Source organism: Buteo buteo, chromosome Z (genome assembly GCF_964188355.1).
Source record: "Buteo buteo chromosome Z, bButBut1.hap1.1, whole genome shotgun sequence".
In the NCBI taxonomy this organism is placed as follows: domain Eukaryota; kingdom Metazoa; phylum Chordata; class Aves; order Accipitriformes; family Accipitridae; genus Buteo; species Buteo buteo.
In genome coordinates, this window is record NC_134204.1 from 42,492,522 (window position 1) to 42,515,301 (window position 22,780).

At 34.5% G+C, this 22,780-nt stretch overlaps 1 protein-coding gene across 2 annotated transcripts in view; it reads left to right on the forward strand.

Moving 5' to 3' along the window:
• Window positions 1-22,780, forward strand: part of VPS13A (vacuolar protein sorting 13 homolog A) — a 108,868-nt gene that overhangs the window by 61,368 nt on the left and 24,720 nt on the right. For both annotated transcript variants that reach the window (XM_075020694.1, XM_075020695.1), the window contains 18 exons: window positions 116-217; window positions 1,547-1,705; window positions 1,822-2,083; window positions 2,984-3,144; window positions 4,375-4,478; window positions 5,748-6,045; window positions 7,246-7,641; window positions 8,466-8,570; window positions 8,668-8,814; window positions 12,902-13,030; window positions 13,737-13,870; window positions 15,703-15,832; window positions 16,188-16,423; window positions 19,108-19,261; window positions 19,944-20,090; window positions 20,658-20,739; window positions 21,446-21,515; window positions 22,008-22,113. In XM_075020694.1, coding sequence (XP_074876795.1) covers window positions 116-217; window positions 1,547-1,705; window positions 1,822-2,083; window positions 2,984-3,144; window positions 4,375-4,478; window positions 5,748-6,045; window positions 7,246-7,641; window positions 8,466-8,570; window positions 8,668-8,814; window positions 12,902-13,030; window positions 13,737-13,870; window positions 15,703-15,832; window positions 16,188-16,423; window positions 19,108-19,261; window positions 19,944-20,090; window positions 20,658-20,739; window positions 21,446-21,515; window positions 22,008-22,113 — 2,922 coding nt within the window. The remainder of the gene's footprint in view (window positions 1-115; window positions 218-1,546; window positions 1,706-1,821; window positions 2,084-2,983; window positions 3,145-4,374; window positions 4,479-5,747; window positions 6,046-7,245; window positions 7,642-8,465; window positions 8,571-8,667; window positions 8,815-12,901; window positions 13,031-13,736; window positions 13,871-15,702; window positions 15,833-16,187; window positions 16,424-19,107; window positions 19,262-19,943; window positions 20,091-20,657; window positions 20,740-21,445; window positions 21,516-22,007; window positions 22,114-22,780) is intronic.

Genomic DNA, 22,780 nt, shown 5'->3' on the forward strand with positions numbered 1-22,780 from the left:
AGACTTTTATGTTACCAAAGTAATTAATATAAAAGTAAATTGAATTTTAAGTATAGAGCTTTCATTGATTTAACAGTTGTATGTAATTTCCTAATTGACTTCTTCATTTTGATAGGTACACTATTTTAATGAGATGTTTGGGGTGTGGGAACCTTTGCTTGAACCACTAGAAGTTGAGAAGACTGATTTTTTTAAACCGTGGATTCTTGAAATCAAGGTATATTTTCCAAAGCTTAACTCAGATCTTTCATTTCAATACATTAGAAGAGACAAAGGCTCTGCACCTTTCATTGCTGAGACTACTCTAATAATTTTGTTCCTTCTTGTTTGTTACTGAGACTTTTTTCCCCAATTAGTGAATGAAACCAGCTCTTGCACAAGTGAAGATCCAGACTCACAGATCTGTTAAGTAATATTGGCTTTCAGGTGGCAAGAAGATTTGATTCGAGTTACACTAGATAATCATAATGACTTTATATCAGTTTCTCTAAAGTTAGGTCATATGCTAGTGATGCATTCAGTGACTTTGGAAAGATAGAAGACCACTTATCCTGTTCCACAGTAGTATCTAGTAGAAATGTACTGGAAAAACTGATACCTGTTACTGACCAGCACAAAGTGCACTGTGGGAATAGTGCTCTTACCACTCCGGTTCCATCTTTCTTAAGGAAATAGTCTAGATTCTGGTCTCAAAATAGATAAGCATTTATCTGAGGAAGGGCGATAGATCTTTTTTCTCTCCTTATGTCTTAACTGTTTTATTACATTGTTTTCTGATTTTTTTCAAAACCTTTCAAGTATTTTTAGCCTGAGAGGTTGCTCAGAATGGATGAACCACCCTTTTCCTAGAACTGTTTTCAGTTAGATTAAACAACTCTCTACAGTAATGGCCTCAGAAGGGTAAAAATTATGGACTTTGATATTGCAATTAAGAAATTGCTATTAAAAATATTCCTAAGAATTTTCCAGAAGGATATGAGACCTAATGCAGGAGGAAGGTAGAAGATAGTGAGTCAAACCTCATATCTTCTTGCCCAGATTTGACATATAACATTTGGAAATACATAATTTCCAGAAATATTGAAGGCCAGGAAAATGTAATCCATGTGATTTTTATTTCTTTCCTTCAAAAAAATGAAAACATACAAAATAAGTATTTGGTTTGGAAACTTATAAAAACTAAATTTAGAGTTACTGTTTTAAGAACAGGAAATCAATTATGTATAATAGTTATTACACAGTGTTATTAGATATGTTAAGATAAATGTTTTTGCACAGCATTTACTGGGTATGTTCTTTATTTTTGAATAATCATAAATTTAGCTACTGTTGCTAGAATTTCATTGAATTCTGAAAAATAACTTGCCTCTTGCCTTCATTATTCTCTCCCTCTTTTGTATTTATTTGAGACTTAAAACATGAACAAAAAAAGAAAAACCATGGCGGGATGTAGGAGCAGGAAAGGGAGAGAAAAAGACTCTTTAGGTGAAACTTGCTTCTACAGAAGGAGGGGTCAGATAAGACTTCTTTAAAAATCTCCTTTCAGATGAAGAAGAAGGCTAAAAAAGCGTTGGTTGAATCAGATGCAGAAGAAGAAAACTACAAAGTTCCAGAATATAAAACAGTAATAAATGTTTCCTCAAAAGACCAGCTGAACATTACACTATCCAAATGTGGGCTACAAATGCTGAGTAACTTGGGCACGGTAAGAAAGATTACTTAACTATGCAGTGTCAGAATTATTAAATGAAGGTTTGCACAGATAATCTTGATGAAGTCTTATTCAGTACATGTGTTTTGTATCTATACTTTGCTTTCTAGGCATTTGCTGAAGCTGCTAGTCAAACTTCAGACATCTTCAAAAAAGACCGAGCACCATTTGTAATAATAAATTCTTTAGGACTTCCCATCACTGTCTCGCCTAGTGATTCCTTTAGTGTCCTTAATGTTGAATGTGGAGAAAAAATATTTCATTTAAGAGATGGAGAGAATTTAAATATGGAATTTGTCAGAACAAAAAATGAGAGTGACCAGTTCACAGCAATGACAACTCTGAGTAGCAAGAGGTTTTACATTCAGATCTGTAAGTTCCAAAGTTCATACACCTTCTGTTTTTGTAAATACTACATGATGCATAATACTGCACCTTGTACAGGTCAGTAAGTATTGGGGGACTACATAACATAAAAGGAGTGGGTTTTTTGGATTCAAGATGCGTGGCAGTATTTGAAATCCTGCTTTCTTCTTTGCAGCTAAAAGTTACATGTATTATGCTTGTTAATTTTTGTAGCATAAATTTTCTAATATGATATATTATTTAGATAACTAATTTTTATTTCATAATTTTACTGCAATCAAATATTTTTGTTTGTATTCACATGTTAATGCAGAATTAAGCCACCCAAAATAATGTTTTTCTTGTAGAATTGAGACCTATATGTATGTGTGTTCATAGAAGTTACTCTAAAGGGGAATGTTTTTAAGAGAAGATTGTTTTAAATAATTTGAAGTAAAGCACAGTTAAAGCTAAAAGTAAAATTTAGCTCTTTTTTAATGGAGTATGTGTTAACAATTTAAGTTGATTTATTGCAACAATTGACAGTTTTTCAAAACTGATTTTTCAAAATGGTCTTGACCATATGATTTATTAGTTGAGTTGTTTTCACAATATTTGTGAGCTGTACTTTGTTAATAAGCCATTACATCTTGTAAACATTTCTCTTTATTTGCAGTTGCAAACCCTACTTAATTATTTGAGTGATGGACTCACTCTTTCCTGTGGTGATAAAAGAATCTTTGCTGTTTCTTTAGTAACAGTGCAAGATTGGCATGTTAAAAGTGGTGATTGTACTTTTTCATCTGCTTTAATTTTTTTTAATAGATTGAATAATACAGGAAGTTCTATTGAGTGCATATTTCTGTCTTTCAAATAATATTTGTATGCTCCTTTTGTGTCTTTCTTTTCTCATCTTTTAAATTCTAGGTCCACGTAATCATTCTACTGTGGAAAAGATTCCATTGACAAAAGTGGGTCGATGTATTTACAGAGTGAGACATGAGGAATCGGGTGTTGAAAGGTCCATTGTCTGCCAGATTGATACTGTTGAAGGAAGCAAGATGATAACTATACGTTCTCCTATTCAGGTTACATTTCCATACATGATAATTTCATTATTACTTGAATTTTTTAATGAATGAAAATGATCCTATAGTCTTTAAATAAACATTTTAAAAAACATATTTTAAAAAATTATCTGAAAAATTCATGTAACTTTGCTGTTGTTTATTATAAGGTAGTTTAAAAGAGATTTTCAAGAATAAAAAGATTTTTCAAAGTGGCAAAGACAGTGGGCGGGATGGAGGTAGAAATGGACCAGATTTTAGATCAGGGTCATTCATCAGCACTGTTTTCTAATGCTAGCTCTGATTTCAGTCTTGTTGAACTAAGTGCTTTGTGTGAAGTGATCAAACCTCTCTTAACCTTACCTTGGTTCTGCAAGGTTATCCTTCTATCAGATTATTTCTTTTTTTCATCCTATACCATTAATACATGAATTTCAAATTTGGTACCAGGTCAGCTGAAGAGTGAGCCCTCTGAGCATATATCTTTTTTGATTGAATAGTATTTTTGATTGAATAGTATTTTTGATTGAATAGTATTTTTGATTGAATAGTATTTTTGATTGAATAGTATTTTTGATAGACATTATATGGTTTACAAGTATCGGGATGGTCCAGATATTAGTGTTTGATAGTGATAATGTCCCTGTTACATTTCACTTGCTGCTTTTGCCCAGAGTGGTTTACGACTTGGTTAATAACCAGATTTACCTTTTTATTTTTCCCTAAACTAATTTTTTTTTCCAGAGCTAATAATGCCATTAAATTAACCCTGAAATAAATAAAAAAATGTTAACAAAGAACAAGAGAACTATATACGACCCAAATTATAATGGGTATTGATGGTTTAACCTTAAATAAGTATTTGACTTCCCTTGTATTTTTTGCCATATGGATTTTGACCCACACAGCCTTGTATGTGCTATATTTTTAGGAGAAAGTTCTTTGGAAAGTTATTATATAGTTCAGATTTACTTGTCTTTGGTTTTACAGAGCTTTATGTTTCTCCTTGAAAAGAATTTTACAACTAATGTATTAATTTCATAATTAAAATATAACATCAATCTGCACAACCAAATCATTTAAGGAGATTTGCTGGTGTTAGAGACAGTTCTTTTGAAATACCTGACCTTGAATGGTAAATGGGTAAGATGAACAATGAGAGAGTTCTCACTCTGTGCTCTGTTAGGCTCAAAACACTTTATCTGTCCATTTTTTTCCTAATGTATGTTGCTGGATTTTTATTTCACATAGATAAGGAACCATTTTTCAATCCCATTAAATATTTTTGAGGAAGGAAGATGTTTAGGGACTGCTTCACCAGAAAATGAATTCAACATACCATTGTCCTCTTACAGGTACTTCATTGCATTATTCTTTTATCATGGAATATGTTTATACATTGTTGATTATTGTATCCATACAATTATGCAGGAAAAAAAAATTAATTGTTCTCTCTGCTACCTCATACTGCAATTAATACTGTGCTATCATTGCTGGGTAGGATCTTCTCAGAGCATCTAGTCTTAAGTTAAACAGAATACTATTTGATTCTTGAATTGGAAGTCTTTTGAAATCCATTTTACTGAACAACTTAAATTAGCTAAGTTACTTTAAGGGTCCAAGCCCAGGTACTTCTGGGAACACAGTGATTGTTATCTGCACAGTATAGACTTTTTTTTTTCTTAAAAAGGGCTTTTGATGTTTTGTGATTCTGAAATAAAAAATTGAAACTAATACACTTAAACTCTCTCACAGATGTAGAAAAAGACTTGCAAACCTTATAAAGACTTGTCTTCTAGCATAGCTATGCTATTAGCACCTTCAAGCCAATACCCACTTAAAACTGCAATGAGTTTGTACACATAGTTTAGCTGAACTGTCCCCAACTTTTAGACAGATAAGTTTGCTTTGATTATTTTTTATGATGACAGACTTTTTCCTTCTGTTGTCCCCCAAACACTCTCCCCCCCTTTTTTTTTTTTAAGATGACAGCTGTGTATCTTTTCCTTAAACAAGTTACACTTTACTGTAGATAATGTAAGTTCATTAATGTTTCTAACTATCTGTATTTTATTTAATGAAGCTTAGTGACATTCTGATTCATTGCACAGATACATGGGTGAGTTCCACTAGGCAGGAAATGTTTACTAACAAAAATCTTCAGTCAAGGAGCAGCTGATTGGATTAAAGCAGTTGCCTTACAAAAGCCGTGTGTGTAAAAGCATAAACTTGATGCTTTATGGGACTGGAAAGAAGGGCGCTTTCTGCAGATGTGTCATAGGATTGAATTGTTTATCCAGGCCTTTTGCTTGGAACAGGAATATAGCAGCACTTTTAAGGGAATTCAGTAGCCTCTTCATAAGAATCTCCAACAGTCAGTTCTTTGCAAGGGAAGTATGTGCAGTTATGGAACAAAAAACTCCAACTGGTATAATTCACTTAACTTTTGGGATCCATTCCACCTTTTGCTTCCTCCTTTAAGCAAAATAAAGGCAGGCAATGAATTACTGTCAGAAATCTTCCAAAATCCAAATAATCCTAGAATGTTAGTGTTGCATATTACTTTTTCATAATTGAAAAATTCAAACTCATACTCAATGTTTAAAAAAAGTTTTCATTTACAGATCCATACTAAGTTTGCAACCGCTAGCCAATGAAAATGGAGTGGATGGAGAATATGATATGTGTGAAGGAATTACATTTGATGAAATTATGAAAAATGTTGACAGTTTATTACAAAGGAAATGCCAGTCTGCGAGGTCAACTAACTACTCACTTATCATCAATATTGTTCCTGTAAAAGACATGTTGACATCTTCATTATGTGCAGAAGATCAATGGGATTTTCCATATGTTGTTCATTTATGGCCTTCTGTTCTTCTCCGCAATCTCCTTCCTTATCAAATCACTTACTCTGTAGAGGTAATTCTTTAATGTTTGTATTATTTGTGATGATTCCCACCTATGGTATGAAAGCTGAGCAGCTAATTGAAATATGTTTCTAAATGAATATTAGAAGAAAGACTTCTGTTAAAGTATCTCTGAAGCAAGTTTACAGATCTTGTAAGGGCAAGTCTGCATGTATAGAAATGAAACAGTACCAGAATGTGAAAAGTGGTGGTATTAATCATTAGTAATAAGTCATACTTTAGATATATATGCAAAGTAAAACCTACACTGTGCACGTTTAGCCCTGTGAGAGTGTCACTTGCTGGTGCTCAAGTGCAGCTTAAGCCTAACTGCAGTGTAGTTTTTCCTGTGAATTATGACTGCCTCAAGTGACATAAGTGGGTCAGCCTGCAGTAGCATTTTATGTGCTGTCACGGTCACTGACTTGTAGCAGTAGCATGCTTTTAGTGACTTCTCACAGACCTGCCTTTTTGCCAGGTTTTGGTTTGAATTGCAGCCTAGTGCCAGACTTTATATTCTTTTCACATGAAATTAAACAATTAGGTGTGCTTTGACTGTTAATAGTCATTCATTCCAGTGCCAGATGAGAGCCAGTCTCAAGTAAAACACCTAAAACATGTACACTGTGGACATCAGCTCCTCAACACTAAATGTTTCATTCTGTGGATCTGCTATGGTTGTGTCCCACTGCTTACTGATGTAGACATAAGATAATAGAAATATAGATGGGAGACACTGAAACTTTTTTTTTTCCAAATGGTCTTAGTATTTAGTATGTGGACTCAAATAGTAGAATTGAATGATGAAATTTTGTTGCAAATGCACAATTACTAGAGCTAGAGACCGTGGCCTCTACCGAATGTATGGAAGGAACAGGATTTTTTCTGCTTGTGTCTTATAAAATTAAACTTAGTGAAAGAAATACTGAGTTGAGGAAATCTGCCACTTAAGCATGTTTATGTATTTGAATTTGGTGACAGATTTTTTTTTTGGTGTTAAATAAAGATGACAATGACAAGTGTTTTTCTGTAAAATGTTGTGTTAAGGTAGATGTTTAAGAATGTAACATAGCTAAATAGCATAATAAGCATTTAAAAATTATGCCTAAATAACTTGTATGTATCTTAATTTTCACAGCTAGCTAGAAAAGAAAAGTTGATATGAATTTTAAGTGTGACTTATGCAAATGTACACTGTTTGGATTTTTTTAAGGGAAATGGGAACAAGTATGACACTCTACAAGAAGGATGTTCAGCCCAGATTCATAATGCAGTCTTGGATCAAACAAAACTAGATTTACAGTTGCTTAACTATCTTGATCAAAATTGGAAAAGTGAGTACCATATAAAAAGCAATCTACCTGATATCAGCTTCACAACGTTTTACTGCATCACGGAGTTGGATAAGACTGAGCTGGATATTGCTGTCCACGTGACCTACACAACTGGGCAGATGGTTATAGCAATTCACAGTCCGTACTGGATGGTAAATAAAACTGGTCGAATGTTGCAATACAAAGCTGATGGTATTCACCGCAAGCATCCTCCGGATTACAAAAGGCCGCTCCTTTTTTCTTTCCAGCCCAAAAACTTCCTTCAGAATAATAAGGTATTATATCTTGTAAAACCTGACAGCTCCACACTCCCCAGTGTTGTTGTATGAAAGTATTTTTTACACTTAGAAGGTTACCTACACTACACTATGCTCTGAAAAGGGCATGCAACCTACAATATCTCTGTCTAAAGACAATATTTTAAGTAAGTGTAGTGTCAGATATGCTTGAGGTGGGAAATTTACATTATCAAAGGTGTTTTTAAGAAAGAGATCTTTGAGAGGAATAAAATTCATTGAGAAATGTTTCCTAAATGAAAGAATTTCCTTTATCCCATTTAAACTGCATCAATAAAGGTCCTTATTTCAAGTAAGACCTAGAAGTTTTGTAAGAAGTGTAAACTGTGGTACTTGAAAAATTGATGCTACTTGAAAAATGAATGCTTGCAGTGGTGGTTGGTAGGTTGTGTCTGAGCTTGTAGTAAGCTAAGGTTAAGAAGCAGTTTACCATTTGAGTCTGCCATGTGAGTTTTTTAATGCTGAATATTACTGATGGATGAAATATATGAGAGAGATCACAAGACTGTGTTGATTTGCCTTTGAGATGTTAATTGTGATAAGTTTTGGAAAGGATCCTTATGTGGTTGCTTCTTCTGGAGTATCTTACACTTATAATGCTTATTCCACATAGCTTATAACTAAGGGTGGTAGAAAATATCTTTGTGAGAAGATATGGGCAATTGTTGTGTCTTGACCTTTTAATAAACAAACCAGCATGTCCAGTATGGACTTGTATTTATATATATATGCATACTTTATATACGATTTAAATGTTGTCAGTGTCTGTAAATTGACAGTTAATTTAGGGTGCTTCTTCACAGGTGCAGCTTATGGTAACTGATAGTGAACTGTCTGATCCATTTTCACTGGACACAGTTGGAAGTCATGGTTCTGTGAAATGCAAGAGTCATAAAAAGGAGTATCAAGTGAGTTAAAATTATCTTTCAAATTCATTACTTTCAGGAGATATAAATGAAGTAAGAAAAGAACAACATACTTCTAACAATGTCTTTCTATTCACAGGTTGGTGTCACCATAAACAACAGCAGTTTTAATATTACTAGAATTGTAACTTTCACTCCATTTTTTATGATCTCAAATAGAAGCAAATACACTTTGGAAGTAGCTGAAGAAGGCAAGGAAAAGTGGATTCCTATTGTTTTGCAACAGGTAAACTTATAAAGGAAGCTGTTCTGAGTCATTTCTCTAAGGGGAAAAAAAAACCCCAGAATGGTTTGAACACTCACTGATGGAAAATAAGAGCCATGCATAGTGTTCAATGACAGCGTCTGAATATATTGTGCTTGCGTCCTGTTACCTTTTCTCAGTGTTGCTTTAGGACTTATTGTGAAGCTGATTTACATTGTAATTGGAATGTTTTCTCTGTTACCTGCATCAGAAATAGACCTGTACTGTTATTATACTATCTCTCTCTGTAGTGGCACTGAAACTTCTGTTCAGTTTTTGCAGTGGAGTCTGACAGTGTTTTGGCTGAGCTGGTACATGTCATGCCACTTTGATATAGGAAGAAAATCCCTCATGTGGATCAGTTCAGATAGCTCCAAACTGTTCTTCTGAGACTAGTCTCACAGCTGTTTTTTAGTGCTTAATGAATGCATCATTTCTAGAGAGGGATTGCTGGCCCCCAGGGCAAGCGGTGTGGAAATGGCTTTTGGGCTTTTGTCTATGTTGCAGAGGTCCAGACTCTTGCAGATTGGGTGTGCAGCTTGGCTGTTTGCACTGCAGTATCCCTCAATTACGTTTTGTGTGTGTTTTGAGGCCATCATGCCTTCCTTCAGGACATGTAGGAAAAGAAATGTCTGTTTGGGGTAGTGTTGGATGCCTGTGAAAGCTGAAAGTGATCCATACTGCCTTCTGGGAAGAGTGAAATCTCCCTCCTTCCCTTCCAATGAGTCTTGAAGAGAGCATATCCAAACCAGACAGAGTTTAGCCTAACAAATAGTGCAGTTGGAGGCCCTCTTGCTTTTCTTTAGTGTTGTAGATACTCCAAATGGTTACCAAAAATGCTTGCAAACTAAAATACTAAAGTTAAAAGACTATTTTAAATCAGATTTGTAACCAGATCTTTTTGTTACATTTTTGGTACCTCCTACACATGTGCCTTAAGTAAGCATTTTATCTTTAATGATTATGGGAGAGAAATACCATTTAAATATCATTGTTTCAATTTCTGGAATTGATACTACTTTGTGTGCTTCTTGTTGTCATTGTTCCATTGTGATTTTTGTTAAGTGTACACAATGATGTTTAGATCTTTAAGTGTTTAGGTCAGTTCAGCTTCCCATGTTGATTATCATTGTTTTAAAAAATGTTTCTTTGCTTTTACTCAAGAATAGGCTATTTGCCATAAGCCTACACATTTGTTCTATTTCCTAATATTCTTATGTTCCTCTGCACCAAACTTTTGTTTGACTCGACATAGTTTTTGGGTTCCTTACATGCATGATTCCTCAGTTACTTTGTTGATAAAGCTCTGAAATGACAAAGGTTCATGTGTAGTGGCATGGGCTACTTCATATCTGACTTTTTATTCTGAGAAAATATAGTCAGATTTTATTACTTCTTGGTGTCCTGTGGTTTATATTTGATATAGAGTTTTTATTAGAAAAATTGAATTATTTTACAGGAACTTTTGAAATTTTCTGCAAAAAATATTCAAAGGTAGTAGTTTTGAAAGTTCAAAGACATTGCCACGTATATTATCTGTGGTTTTCCTGTGTTTGCTGTTTTACTGATATGTTTACAGAATTTTCTAACTTGTCTGACAAGTGTCATCATTTCTCAGGAGTTTCATAATTGTATTAATTGATCTTAGTCTCCTTTCTGTTATCAAGTATCAAAGGAGGGCTTTGTACATTTTAGGATCACTCCTAATATTTTTTGAAAGATTAGATATGGCAGTTTATCAAATGGAGTAATAGAGGTCAACAGAGGAATCTGTATCCCCTCCTAAATTATTCCAAACTTCACTCCCCAAATTGCTTGCCTTTCCACATTGTGTCCATATTTTACCTTTTGATAAGCAGTCTCTCAAAATCTGTTATGTGATAGTTAAGTCTGCCAAGGTTGTTCATTTGTAACCCAGTTGCTCAATCCAGTATGTTTCTTGCCTCTTCTAAAGCTAGATAGAGTCCAGCCACTATTGGTCTATCTTTGGGCACCCAGGACAGATTTCCAGGAACAAGTTCCTATCTGATCCTGTTCTTGAGATGGAGAACTCTACTATCCAGCTAACCTAGATTTTTTTTTTTTTTTTAATTAATGCCTGTGACTTTGAGTACTTCTCACTTTACTCTTTTACATTAGGTTGATCTTCAAAAAACCAAACTTGTTGAAATGTTAATTCATATCTCAGCTTGCTCCCCTCTCCCCCCATTCTATTTTTGTCATTTTAAGTGGAGTCCTTCCTGCTCATTCTCTTTTTTATCCTCTCTTCTTTCTTAGTGACAGATAGCTTGTCTTCTAAGGGACAAAAGCAATCCTTGCGTAGAACCCATTTCCTCTTTGACATGTTTCCTGTCTGGAAAGCAGTCAATCTATCAGAAACTTTAATTACTGTTTTTAGAAAAATCCATTGTTCTTCAAAGTTTGTAATAGAAGTTGTTGGACAATGATTAGTATGAAATGGCTTGCCAAGGACACTCCTTTGAGCAGAAGACAGTTGACCAACATAGAGAAAGAAAGAAAGAAAACATTGCTGAAGACTGTACGAGACCACTGCTAAATATAAATTAAAGATCCTATTATGAAATGGAGATTGTTGTATAAACATAATACCTAGTGAAGCACTTAGCAAGTGTTTGGCAAAACATTTGGCAACAGCATCATTTTGTGACACTTTCTGTGGCTAAAGGGTATTGCAAAAATTTATTTTTCACTTCTCTGTGGTTGATTCTGTAACTTCTTTTTTAGCCAATCCTTTTTACTTATGTTGGTTTTGATTTTAAACTTTTATTTACTGTTGACTGATTCTCCTTTAATTTCCTTTGAGGTCTCTTAATTTCTATGTTGAGATTTACTTGCTATGTTTTATGCTAGTTTACAACACAGTTTAAATTTCCTTTGTCTGTAGGATACGTGTTGATGTAGATAACACCTTCAATCTTTCTGTTTAACTATATTTTTTTCCTTTGTCTTCCTGCTTCCTGTGGTGTGAGAAACAATGGGAAAGGGAACTTAGTGGCATGGTAAGTTGGTGAACTAGTCTTTCACCATTGAAGATTTAATTCTAGGATTCGGATGCAATTAAATATAAACATCTCATTTCTTAACCTATGTTTGAGAATGATGCTCCTGAAGCTTTGGATGTTGCAGGTGAACAGTTTGAAATGGAGGAAAACTGGTCTATCTAGACGAACTTCGGCTCTTCCTGGTTGAGAGTTAATGTTAAGAATAGCTTGTTCCTGTGGCAGGACTCTTTTAATTGGAAACTTTTCATTAGTTACAATTAAAACTTTTGTCTTCCCTGCCTCCTGTCTTACCCATTTGTTATGTAAACTATTGAAGAGAGATTGTCTGTAGGATTTTTAAACCCAGAATTGCTGTGATTTCAACTGTGGATGTGAATAGCAGAACATGCTCTCTGATTTAGCTGCCTAATGCTGCATATTTTATCTATGTATGTTTTATATCCACATATATATGTGTGTGTATATTTATGCGTATATGTATCTTTATGGATATATATAAAGTATTTCAAAAGAACATCTAATATGCTGATGTCCTGCATACGCAAGTTACTATGGGGAGTGTGTTTATGCTAATATCCCTTTTTGTCATTGTCACTGTAAGATTGACCTGTAATTTCTACTTCTTTGGCAAAAGGTCTGTTAATGGAAGAACAGTTTTGTCAATTGATCTTTTTAAATTTTTTTTTTTTTTTGGTAACAACTTGGGCATTTCAGTGTTGTAGCCATGCTCAGCTTTATACTCTGGATTTCATATACATTACCCATTTTAAATCTACTTGTTCATGTGAATATGAAGTCCTACTGTTTTCCCTTTTAGCTCCTTAACTGCTCAGTTTCTTCACTGTAGTCTGAATTATTTCTGACTTTTAATTTATTGTGTTCAGGTAGGTAAATACTTTCAGTTTTTTTAATGGAGTTTTTGATCCAACTCATTACGCTTTTAGGTAGAATTTTAGTAGATGAACTTTGGGCTGAAATGAATGCCATTTAACATCTAGTTTGTTTTCTTACTTACTTTAAAATATCTGATTATTTTTTTTTTCTAGTGCATTCCTTTTTGGCCTGAAAATGATGCTAACAAACTGCTTGTTAGAGTTGAAAACTCTGACCTCCCCCCAAAGAAGATAAATTTTGATAAGCAAGAAAACTGTCTCCTGCTGCATTTGGACAACAAGGTAAATGGTTGCCTTCAGAAATTGGGTAAACCAACATAAATAACTGTTTAATTTTCATTCTCAAAACTTTCTGTCTTCCTATACAATCAAGTATTGCAAAACCTTAACTGGGGAAAAGATTATGTATATGCAAGTGTATTATTCTCATTCTTGTGCTCTCTCTTTCCTGTGTGTGTACACACAGATGTAAGTAGGTGTTTTGTTTTAAGCGCTTCTCTGGGAGGCAGGTCTATAGAAGTTGAAACAGAGATTATTTTGCTAGTGTTGTCTAGCTGAAGATGAGAGGTATTTACATTGGTTCTAAAATAACACTGTTACTTTGAAAAGTAACTTTAACACCACTGAATTTATTTCTATGTTGCATATAGTCTCATCTAGTAGTAGTTTTAAAATATATGAGTGTTTTTAACAGTAGAATGTTTTGGGGGGCATTAATGCATATGACTGGTTCAAGGAAGATTCCTCTACCACCAGCCTAAATTTTGACAGTACAGAACTCCTCCATAGTTTTGATTAAGTGCAATGCCTGTTACCTAGTAGTTAGATCAGGGAAATAATTTAAAGACATGTTAAAACAGTTTGGTTGGTTGACTATTTGGCGGTTTTATCTGATGAGAGTAGAAGTCTTCCAAAATATGTAAACTACATTTGCTTTACTAGAAATTAATTCCATTGTTATTTACTTCATAATTTTTATATCTGATAGCTTGGAGGAATTACAGTGGATGTTAACCTGACTGAACATTCTACAGTGATTACTTTTTCTAATTACCATGACGGTGCAGCTCCCTTTCTCTTGATAAACCATACTAAAGAAGAAATTATTGAGTATGGACAAAGGTATGTAAGAAGAGTTTTAGTGTGGATGTCTGCATGGAGACATGTGAACTGTTATTTCACGTATTGTAAACATGCCTATTTCTTAAGAAGCCTATTTTTTAAGACATGGGTGTCTAATTTTGTCAGACCACCCCAAAATGTCTTGTTTTATAAATCAAAGAGAATGAATTGTTACCAGTGCAGTGTTATATAGTGCTAGGTGCCTGTTTCTAGAAGTAAAGAAGCTGTTTTATGAGCTAAAGAAGCTTTCTGGTCTCTTTTTATATGAATTTTATGGCCTTGCCCACTACATTCCTTTACATTCCTCGTGGGGGAAAAGGATATGCTTGGCTTTTCTGAAACTGTGCAGGTGCTGACTGTGCAGAATAAGTAACAAATGAATTGTAAGTGTAATTAGATTGAGATTTTTACTGTTCTATCATATTTAGTTGAGATTCAGTTGAAAGAATGGGTTAAAAAGTTATTGGAGAGATGAGGGAATGGACTGAAAAACGGGTAGGTATTTACATAAATTTTTGTCAAGCCAGACCAAAACTAAGTTTATTTTAACAAATATGAATTATCTGCAATCAGTGAAAATTTGGTTATGCACCTGCATGTAGCTGTATTGGTTCTGTTCTCAAGACAGAATGTCTTTATAATGCTGTGCTACTGTATGCAGATACTAAGCAGTGCTGAGAAGTGTAAGCATATCTACAGCATTCTTGACCTATTTCTTTTAAAAAACCGAACAGCCTCTACCGTTTTTTCCTTTCAGTCAGTCAGAGCAGTGTTGTTTAAAGATTTTTTACTTGAAAAGTAGAAGAGCTGCTAGTCAAATTAAGCTTGCAGCTGTATGTTCCTGTTTGAAGAATATATTAAATTGTTTGCTTTGGTTTTCATCTGTAAAGATTAGTAATTTTGATCTTTTAAGCTGGCTTTTGGGCATCCCTAGTGTAAAGTTAATAAGTATATATGTAACTTTTGTAATGAACTATGGAGAATAGACTAGAATAGAATGTTTCAGTTGGAAGGGACCTACAATGATCACCTACTCCAACTGGCTGACCAAAAGTTAAAGCATGTTATTAAGGGCATTGTCCAAATGTCTCTTAAACACTGACAAGCATGAGGTATCGACCACCTCTCTTAAGAAGCCTGTTCCAGTGTTTGACCATCCCCTCAGTAAATGCTTCCTAATGTCAAGTCTAAACTTTCCCTGGCCCAGCTTTGAACCATTCCCACTCGTCCTATCACTGGATCCCAGTGAAAAGAGATCAGCACGTCCCTTTCCACTTCCCCTTCTGGGATAGGCTCCTTTCAGAGAGCTGTAGAAGACAAGTCTGCCAGTTTTTCACTGTGTGTGAGGAGGAATGGAGTTTAAAATCTTTGTCTGAAAAGATCCACTGTATCCAGATACTAAACACTGCACTTTTTTTCCCTTCAGCAAATCATATAAGGGAAACCTTTCCTAATCAATGGATTTTGAACATGCATTTCTTCTCTTGGAATATTAGTGTTAGGCAGCACAAATCCTGAATTTTCCTTTCAGCTTGTAAGCTCCACTGTCTGGTTTTTTTTTTTCCTCTCTATTTAATGTTTTCCTGTTAACTACAAGTGGGGAAGAAAATGAGTATTTAAAATCTACTGCGTATACTTTATTTCTAAAGTCTGCATATGTATTTTGAAGTGTGCTGAGAATGGTTTTGTGGTTTTTTTCATGCACAATGTTTTAAGTTTTCATTTCATTATTTGAAAAAATAACTGAGGTGTTCTTGTTGAAATGCTAGAATGCAAAAGTCATTGGCACAAAATATTCATTGACATTTTAATTTAATATTACCTTGTTGTAGCTCCCTCAGTGAATTGGAAGACTGTCTTCAGCCAAATAAGGCAGTACTGTATACTTGGGCAGACCCAGCAGGATCTAGAAAATTGAAATGGAAATGTGGAAATAGAACTGAGGAAATTACCCCAAAAGAGGTATGTTTATTATCTAAATCTCCTTTTAATGCTGTCTAACTTATTATCCTGTTCATCAGTGTATGTATGAAATTCCATATGTAATGAGTATGATTGGCAATCTCATATGAGGTTCAAACACAGAACATTAACAACTGTGTTTGCTGGAGCTTGTGCCAATAAGCATTGTCTTCAGTTCAAAAGCATGTGTGTGTGAAGGAGACTGCTGTAAAACTTCATAATTAAAAATTTTATTATTTTCCTGTACCTTTAAAAAATGTCTTTTATTGTTGTTTGTATTGCTAAGATTTTTATATTTGCTTCTGGAGTAGAATGATGAATATGGTTGTAAAAACTTTTCCTTTCTTGTTTGTAGGACAAAATGGAAATACTCAGCCTGGATTGTAGAAAAGCAGTCTATTTAGTGTCATTTTTTGAAGGTTTGCAGCGTATTGTCCTGATCACTGAAGATGAGAATGTATTTAAATTGACATATGAAAGTGTAAAAGCAGAACTAGCAGAACAAGAAATTGTTCTGTCTTTGCAAGATGTTGGAATTTCATTGGTTAATAATTATACAAAGCAAGAGGTGTCCTACATTGGAATTACAAGGTAACTTATTTTGTGTGCAACAGTCTAAAATGTTTAACTTCAGGTATTTTCACTCACTGAATTTCATTTTGGGATGTGATGGAAGAAGAAAAAGAGGTCTGGGTAAGAGTATTTAGAACAAAATCATATTCTCCTGTTGTAAAGAGAAATGTTTTCACTGTGTTTTATATTAATGCATATGCTTTCTGTATTTGGATGTATGTTTTTTTGCTACATGTAATTGTAACTCTGTGTGGCAAACTTCCCAATACATTGAACAGAAGTATTTCCTGTCTGTGTAGTTCGGGGAGTGATAATAGTGTTTTAAGGAGTAAGGTCTGTGGGTGATTTGTGTCAGTGAATTATTCTGTCTTCATTACAGAAACAAATTGCTGAATACTGTGTTGAAAATTTTGATGCAGTAGCAGCTTGTAGTTCTTTTTAGTTTTGATTGACAAATTATGGTGACTTTAGGTTTCCTACTATAACATTGCAGAGGGAAACAGAAAAGAAACTATGTAATGGTTAAGAAATGTGTGCTATCATATATTCAAATAGGGGCTTTTTAGAATGCTCAAGAGACACTTGTGTATCATCGCCATAATCCACACACTCCTGTATATTCATAGCCATAAGGTTGCCAGAGTGAGGGTTTTTTCTCCTGATTAATTCGTTGCATAGCACTGCAAAATAAACAAGCAAAAACTTCATATACCCATATACTTCATGTATTCACATCTATCGTTCACAAAGATAATCCCAATCCTTGCCCTCACCTGAGAAACTGGGATCTGATAACTATCTAGACAGTGGAAACACTCCATTAAAAGTGGCAGCTAATTGCCTAGATTCAATGTAGTGTTGAGATTTTACTGAATCAGTGTTTTCTGGAAGCAGTCATCCATAGTCAGTAGTCTAGCAGTACTTACAGTTGGTATTGTTTTCTTGTTAAATCCTGAGTGGATGTCAAACTCCTGCAAGCTTTTTCTAAGGATAAGAGTATATTCCTTGGGTACGGTGAAGAAAACCCTATTATTCAGAATGTTCCCATTTGTGAATGTCTTCTTATAAAAAGAACGGAAAAGGCAGTTTGTATCTAACTTGATGCGGAAACAAGTTTTACCACACCAGTTCTGGGATCACAGCCCATGGAGGGGGGGAAAGGGCAGGCAGAGAGGAAAAAAAGGGGAAAACTCCCAGCAATTTCAATTTTGCCCATTAGCTCACCTTTTCTTAGGTGGGTCTGCCATTGATGTATCTGAATGCAGACACAGATATAGCTAAAAGGGATTTGTTGTGGTTTAACCCCAGCCAGCAGCTAAGCGCCACGCAGCTGCTCACTCACTTCCCCCCACCCAGTGGGATGGGGCAGAAAATTGGTAAAAGAAGTAAAACTCGTGGGTTGAGATAAGAATGGTTTAATAGAACAGAAAAGAAGAAACTAATAATGATAATGATACCACTAATCAAATGACAACAGCAATAATAAAAGGATTGGAATGTACAAATGATATGCAGTGCAATTGCTCACCACCCACTGACCGACACCCAGTCAGTCCCCGAGGGGCGATCCCCACAGCCCCACTCCCCCCAGTTCCTATACTGGATGTGACATCCCATGGTATGGAATACGCCTTTGGCCAGTTTGGGTCAGCTGCCCTGGCTGTGTCCTGTGCCAACTTCTTGTGCCCCTCCAGCTTTCTTGTTGGCTGGGCATGAGAAGCTGAAAAATCCTTGACTTTAGTCTAAACACTACTGAGCAACAACTGAAAACATCAGTGTGTTATCAACATTCTTCGGGTACTGAACTTAAAACATAGCACTGTACTAGCTACTAGGAAGACAATTAACTATATCCCAGCTGAAACCAGGACAGGATTGGATTAGGGGGGCTGTGTCTGGAAAGCTATGTATTTGTGGGCTATAGAGGAACTTGGGGAAAGAAGAAATACCCTCTACCTGCTGATAGTGTTGGTTTGTGCCCTATCATGTGCCATTGGTTTGACTGTAAGGTGAAATCAGGCAGGAGAGCCTCTCCCAGAAGCAGTGGAACTGAGCAGAAAAGAGTCCAGTGCCCTTTAAGGATGATTAATTATTTTGTTGTTTTATTAGTAATAAAAGTAAGAGACAAAATAACTGATTTGGGGATACCATTTTAAAAGACAAAAAACAAAAACCCAAACCAAAAACTCCCACCATAAAATTGTTAGAGGAGACATGTAAACCAAAATCACCGTCTACTGATTTAGACAGGATGAAGAAACTAGCTATCAAAAGTAAGAGGTAGTTCAGGAGGCATTTCATTTTGACTCGACATTCTCAATTTCTAGTAAATTCAGCTATGCCAAAATACATGCAGGGGTATATGCAGAAAACTACACTGAGATTGTAGAATAATAGATGGCAGTACTGTTGAAACTGAGCTTCCTGATTAAGTATCCTTGCATACCCATCTTGATCAAACTGGGGAGTTATACAGACTTTCTGTTAACTTTTCTTTTTTGCATTATATTGCAGAGACTAGCTTCCACTTAGTACCAAGAAGGTAGTGGGAGATTTAGGTCACTTTTATTTACTACAGTAGTGCTTTATGATGTGGTTTCTGATTCCATAGTTGTAACTTATTAAAAGCCATACTGTGGTTGGGAAAACTTGTTTTGAAATAGCTAATCCTTCTCTCTTGGTCCTTTGTTTTGTTTTCAAAGTTCTGATGTGGTTTGGGAGACAAAACCCAAGAAGAAGTCAAGATGGAGACCAATGAGTGTTAAGCAGACTGATAAATTAGAACAAGAATTCAAAGATTACAGTGAGCTAACTCCTTCAGAAAATAAGATTATTGAGTTGGAATCAAATGTTTTGGTAATAGTGATATTTCTCTAATTCTATTGTTTACATGCATACCCAGGAAAAAATGTATCAATTTTGCTATCTTTGAAGAAACTTCCAGTGAAAATTGAGATGATTGATTACATAATCCATTTGAAAACCCTTCTTTTTCTCTGTCTAGAAAAAAATCTTTGGAAAAAATCCCTAAACATTTGAAAGCTTGCTATAGATGTTTTGTTGTTAGCTTCTAAGTTTGAAATTGAAGTGTAACATACATATGAAAAAATCATTCCAGAAATTATTCTGGAATGTAGAAGCACATTATGCTCCAAATGCTGCTGTCCTTGTCTGTAGATGGATTCTAGATACTCATTAGAATTGTGTTGTAGGTAAATGAACATGCTATAAGTAAATAAGCCAATTTTTATCTTAATTGTAGACTGTTATACTATACCACTCTGCCTTTCTCTAGACAGCCACGTATTAAATGCTAGTAATCCCCCAAATAATGCAATATTTTGTAGTTTTACTTCCTATTGAAATTTATGACAAAATTTGATTGTTTTAAAAAAAGTTATGACATCTGCCTTAAAAGCTGCAAAATTTTTACTGCTAAGCTATCTTTACAATGTCAATGGACAGTGTAAATTTTAAAGTATATTATAAAAAGCAGTCTTTTGAAACACATAGCAAATTTTCTTTAATAATATGATAGGTATGTTTAACTCCTAATGGAATGAACATGAAAATTCAACAACCAAATGAGATTCCCATCAGAAGGAATTATCTGCCAGCTTTAAAAGTAGAATACAGTTCATCTGCACATCAGAAGTCTTTCAGAATTCAAATTTACAGGATACAGGTGAGTCTTGTCAAAAAACAGTGAGTGAGTTTTTAAGAAAAAGCAACTTTTATGGAAACTTGGAATTTTTTTTTAGAATTGATTGGATTTATCATGTTTTGAATTTAATTGTACTCACTGGCTTCTACACCAGTGCTTCTCAATCTTTGGAAATACTACTTTAAATGCTTCTGGAAAAAAACCCCAGACAACTTGACTGTTCAGGAAAAACATTTACCATTCATCTTCCATGCTTTTTCTTGTGGCTTTGCTTTACAATCAACAAAAAAAATAGGTACAGTTTGTTGTCTTGCATATGTTCAAGTTTTTAAAAACAAATCCATTGCAAAAATTCTGTGGAACATTTATTACCACCAACTTAGAGAAACTTTTCTAGACTATTTGAATTGGATGATTTAATTTTGAAAATGGAGATATTTTGAACCACAATAGCAGCTTTTTTCCTGCTTTTGAATTGGTGGAATGCTACAGGTAATGTCCATAATTCTTGTGTTTGTCCTGAATTTAAAATATTTCACTGTTGAAAAGCTAACGTGCTGCGCCTTGTCCTGTCCTTACCCCTATTAGATACAAAACCAGATTCCTGGAGCCATATTTCCCTTTGTGTTCTATCCTATTAAACCTCCAAAGTCCATCACCCTGGATTCAGGTTTGTTTTTCTAGTTTAACATAATCCTTACTTCTAAAATGACAAGATAACTTGCTTGTACTGAAGTTAACCATGTCACTTATCAGATGAAGTCTGTATAAGCTTACTGACTACAGATAATGCAAATACTAATGTTAGAGATAGGGAAGCAGTTTTCTCTACAAAGAACATATACAGAAAACCATTTGAATGGTTAACAGTTGGAAGAAAATAAAATTTCTTTCATTCATCAATATCATACCTTTTAAGCATATTTTTCTGACACACTAATTCAGTGCTCTTGGAGAGTGTAACGTGAAAGTTACATTTGGATCAAGCTTAAAACAGTGCATAAATCTGTGGAATTCTTTTCTTTGTTTAGTTTATATTTTGGTATCACCTGTTGGAAAATCTTATTCCATGACCAGGGAAATTAGATAAGTCTAAGATTATATCAGTATTAATTTGCTTTTAAATGAAACTGGTACATTTCCAGAGATCAGTGAAATAGAATTTTTATGTTCCATTTCATCCTTGTCTTCCTATTCCTTTCTGTTCCTGCTCTTTCCCCTGATTTAGTTGTTTGCTAGTCATATCCATTATGTAATCCTACTTTACAGGATTGAGAAAATCCTGAACATATATGACATTTTCATATTAAAAATATAAAGGTACGTATATCATATAAAAATCTGTCCTGATCTCTTTTTACTTTACAACTTCATAGCACCAAAACCATTTACTGATGTCAGTATTGTCATGAGAACTGCAGGACATTCACAAATATCTCATATTAAGTAAGTATTTTGACATGTTTCATCTCTTTTGCTATTGATTTGTTTAATCAAGATTTAAAATTATTATGGGGCAAAGATAATGGAAGATAATTTTACATGAACTCATTCTCAGAAAGATCAGAGCACTTAGAGAGATGAAAGCTCATCCCCCTTTATTGTCCATATAATGGCAGAGTAAAGTAAGGATTTTTACTGTGTTTGTAATGCAGATTTTTAGTCATTTTTGATTGAGAAAAAACTCTGTGTTTAAAGGTGCTATATACAATGTTAAATGCCACTACTTGTTTAAAATGATTCTGGTTACAGGAAATGTGTTTATCTTACACCACTATGGGAAGCCTTCTTTTCGCCAGTATTGGTGAATCCCTCTAGGGGTGGTGGGAAATAGTACATGAAGTCAATACATCAGTGGCCTAAATACCCTAGATTGAGTTTTATGTGTCACGCGTTTTCATAAAACACCTTAATAATTGTTTTTTGTTTCATGTGTAGGTATTTTAAGGTTCTGATTCAAGAGATGGATCTCAGATTAGATCTTGGCTTCCTGTATGCACTGGTTGAATTCTTTACACAGACTGATGTGCCGAGTGACCAAGAGGTAGAAACCTTTTGTTGTTTAAAGATTAATAGATTTTTTTTTTATTTGTAATTATTCAATTTATATTTAAAAAAAGAAAAAAAACCCCCAACTTGGTCTTCTGTGTCCATAACACTGGTTAATTCTTGTGTCAGGGACTAATGAAGCTGTGAGGTTTTTAAGCACTACCATTGCCTGAGGCAATCAGTAAACACTTCATTTTATCCTCATCTTGCTTGCTGTACAAAGAAGGCTTCAAAAACCTTTTGAAAAGAATGAAACTAATGCTGTTGTAGGCTCTTCGGTCTTACTAATGCCTGAGGCATCAGTTAATTAAGAACCCAAGACAGGAAGGAAGTGAAAGTAATGCTCTTTTCCTTAATGCAACTTATTTAAAAAAAAAAAAAAAAAAAAAAAAAAAAGGAAAATCTTGGCCAGGAAATCACTGAAACTTACCTACCCATGAGAGCAAGAGAATGTAAAAAGAAGGGAGAGAGAGGTTGATCAGAAAGTGATAGTCTTTAGTAATTTTATGTAAAATTATAAAATTGGAAGATGATGTAATTGACATGTTGATACTAAGTGGAGAGGAGAGGGCAGCAGGACAGAATTTAATTACTGTACATGGAGAATGAGAGAAGTTTGTACATAGGAACAGTAGAAATGAGAATATGAAATGCAAGGTAGT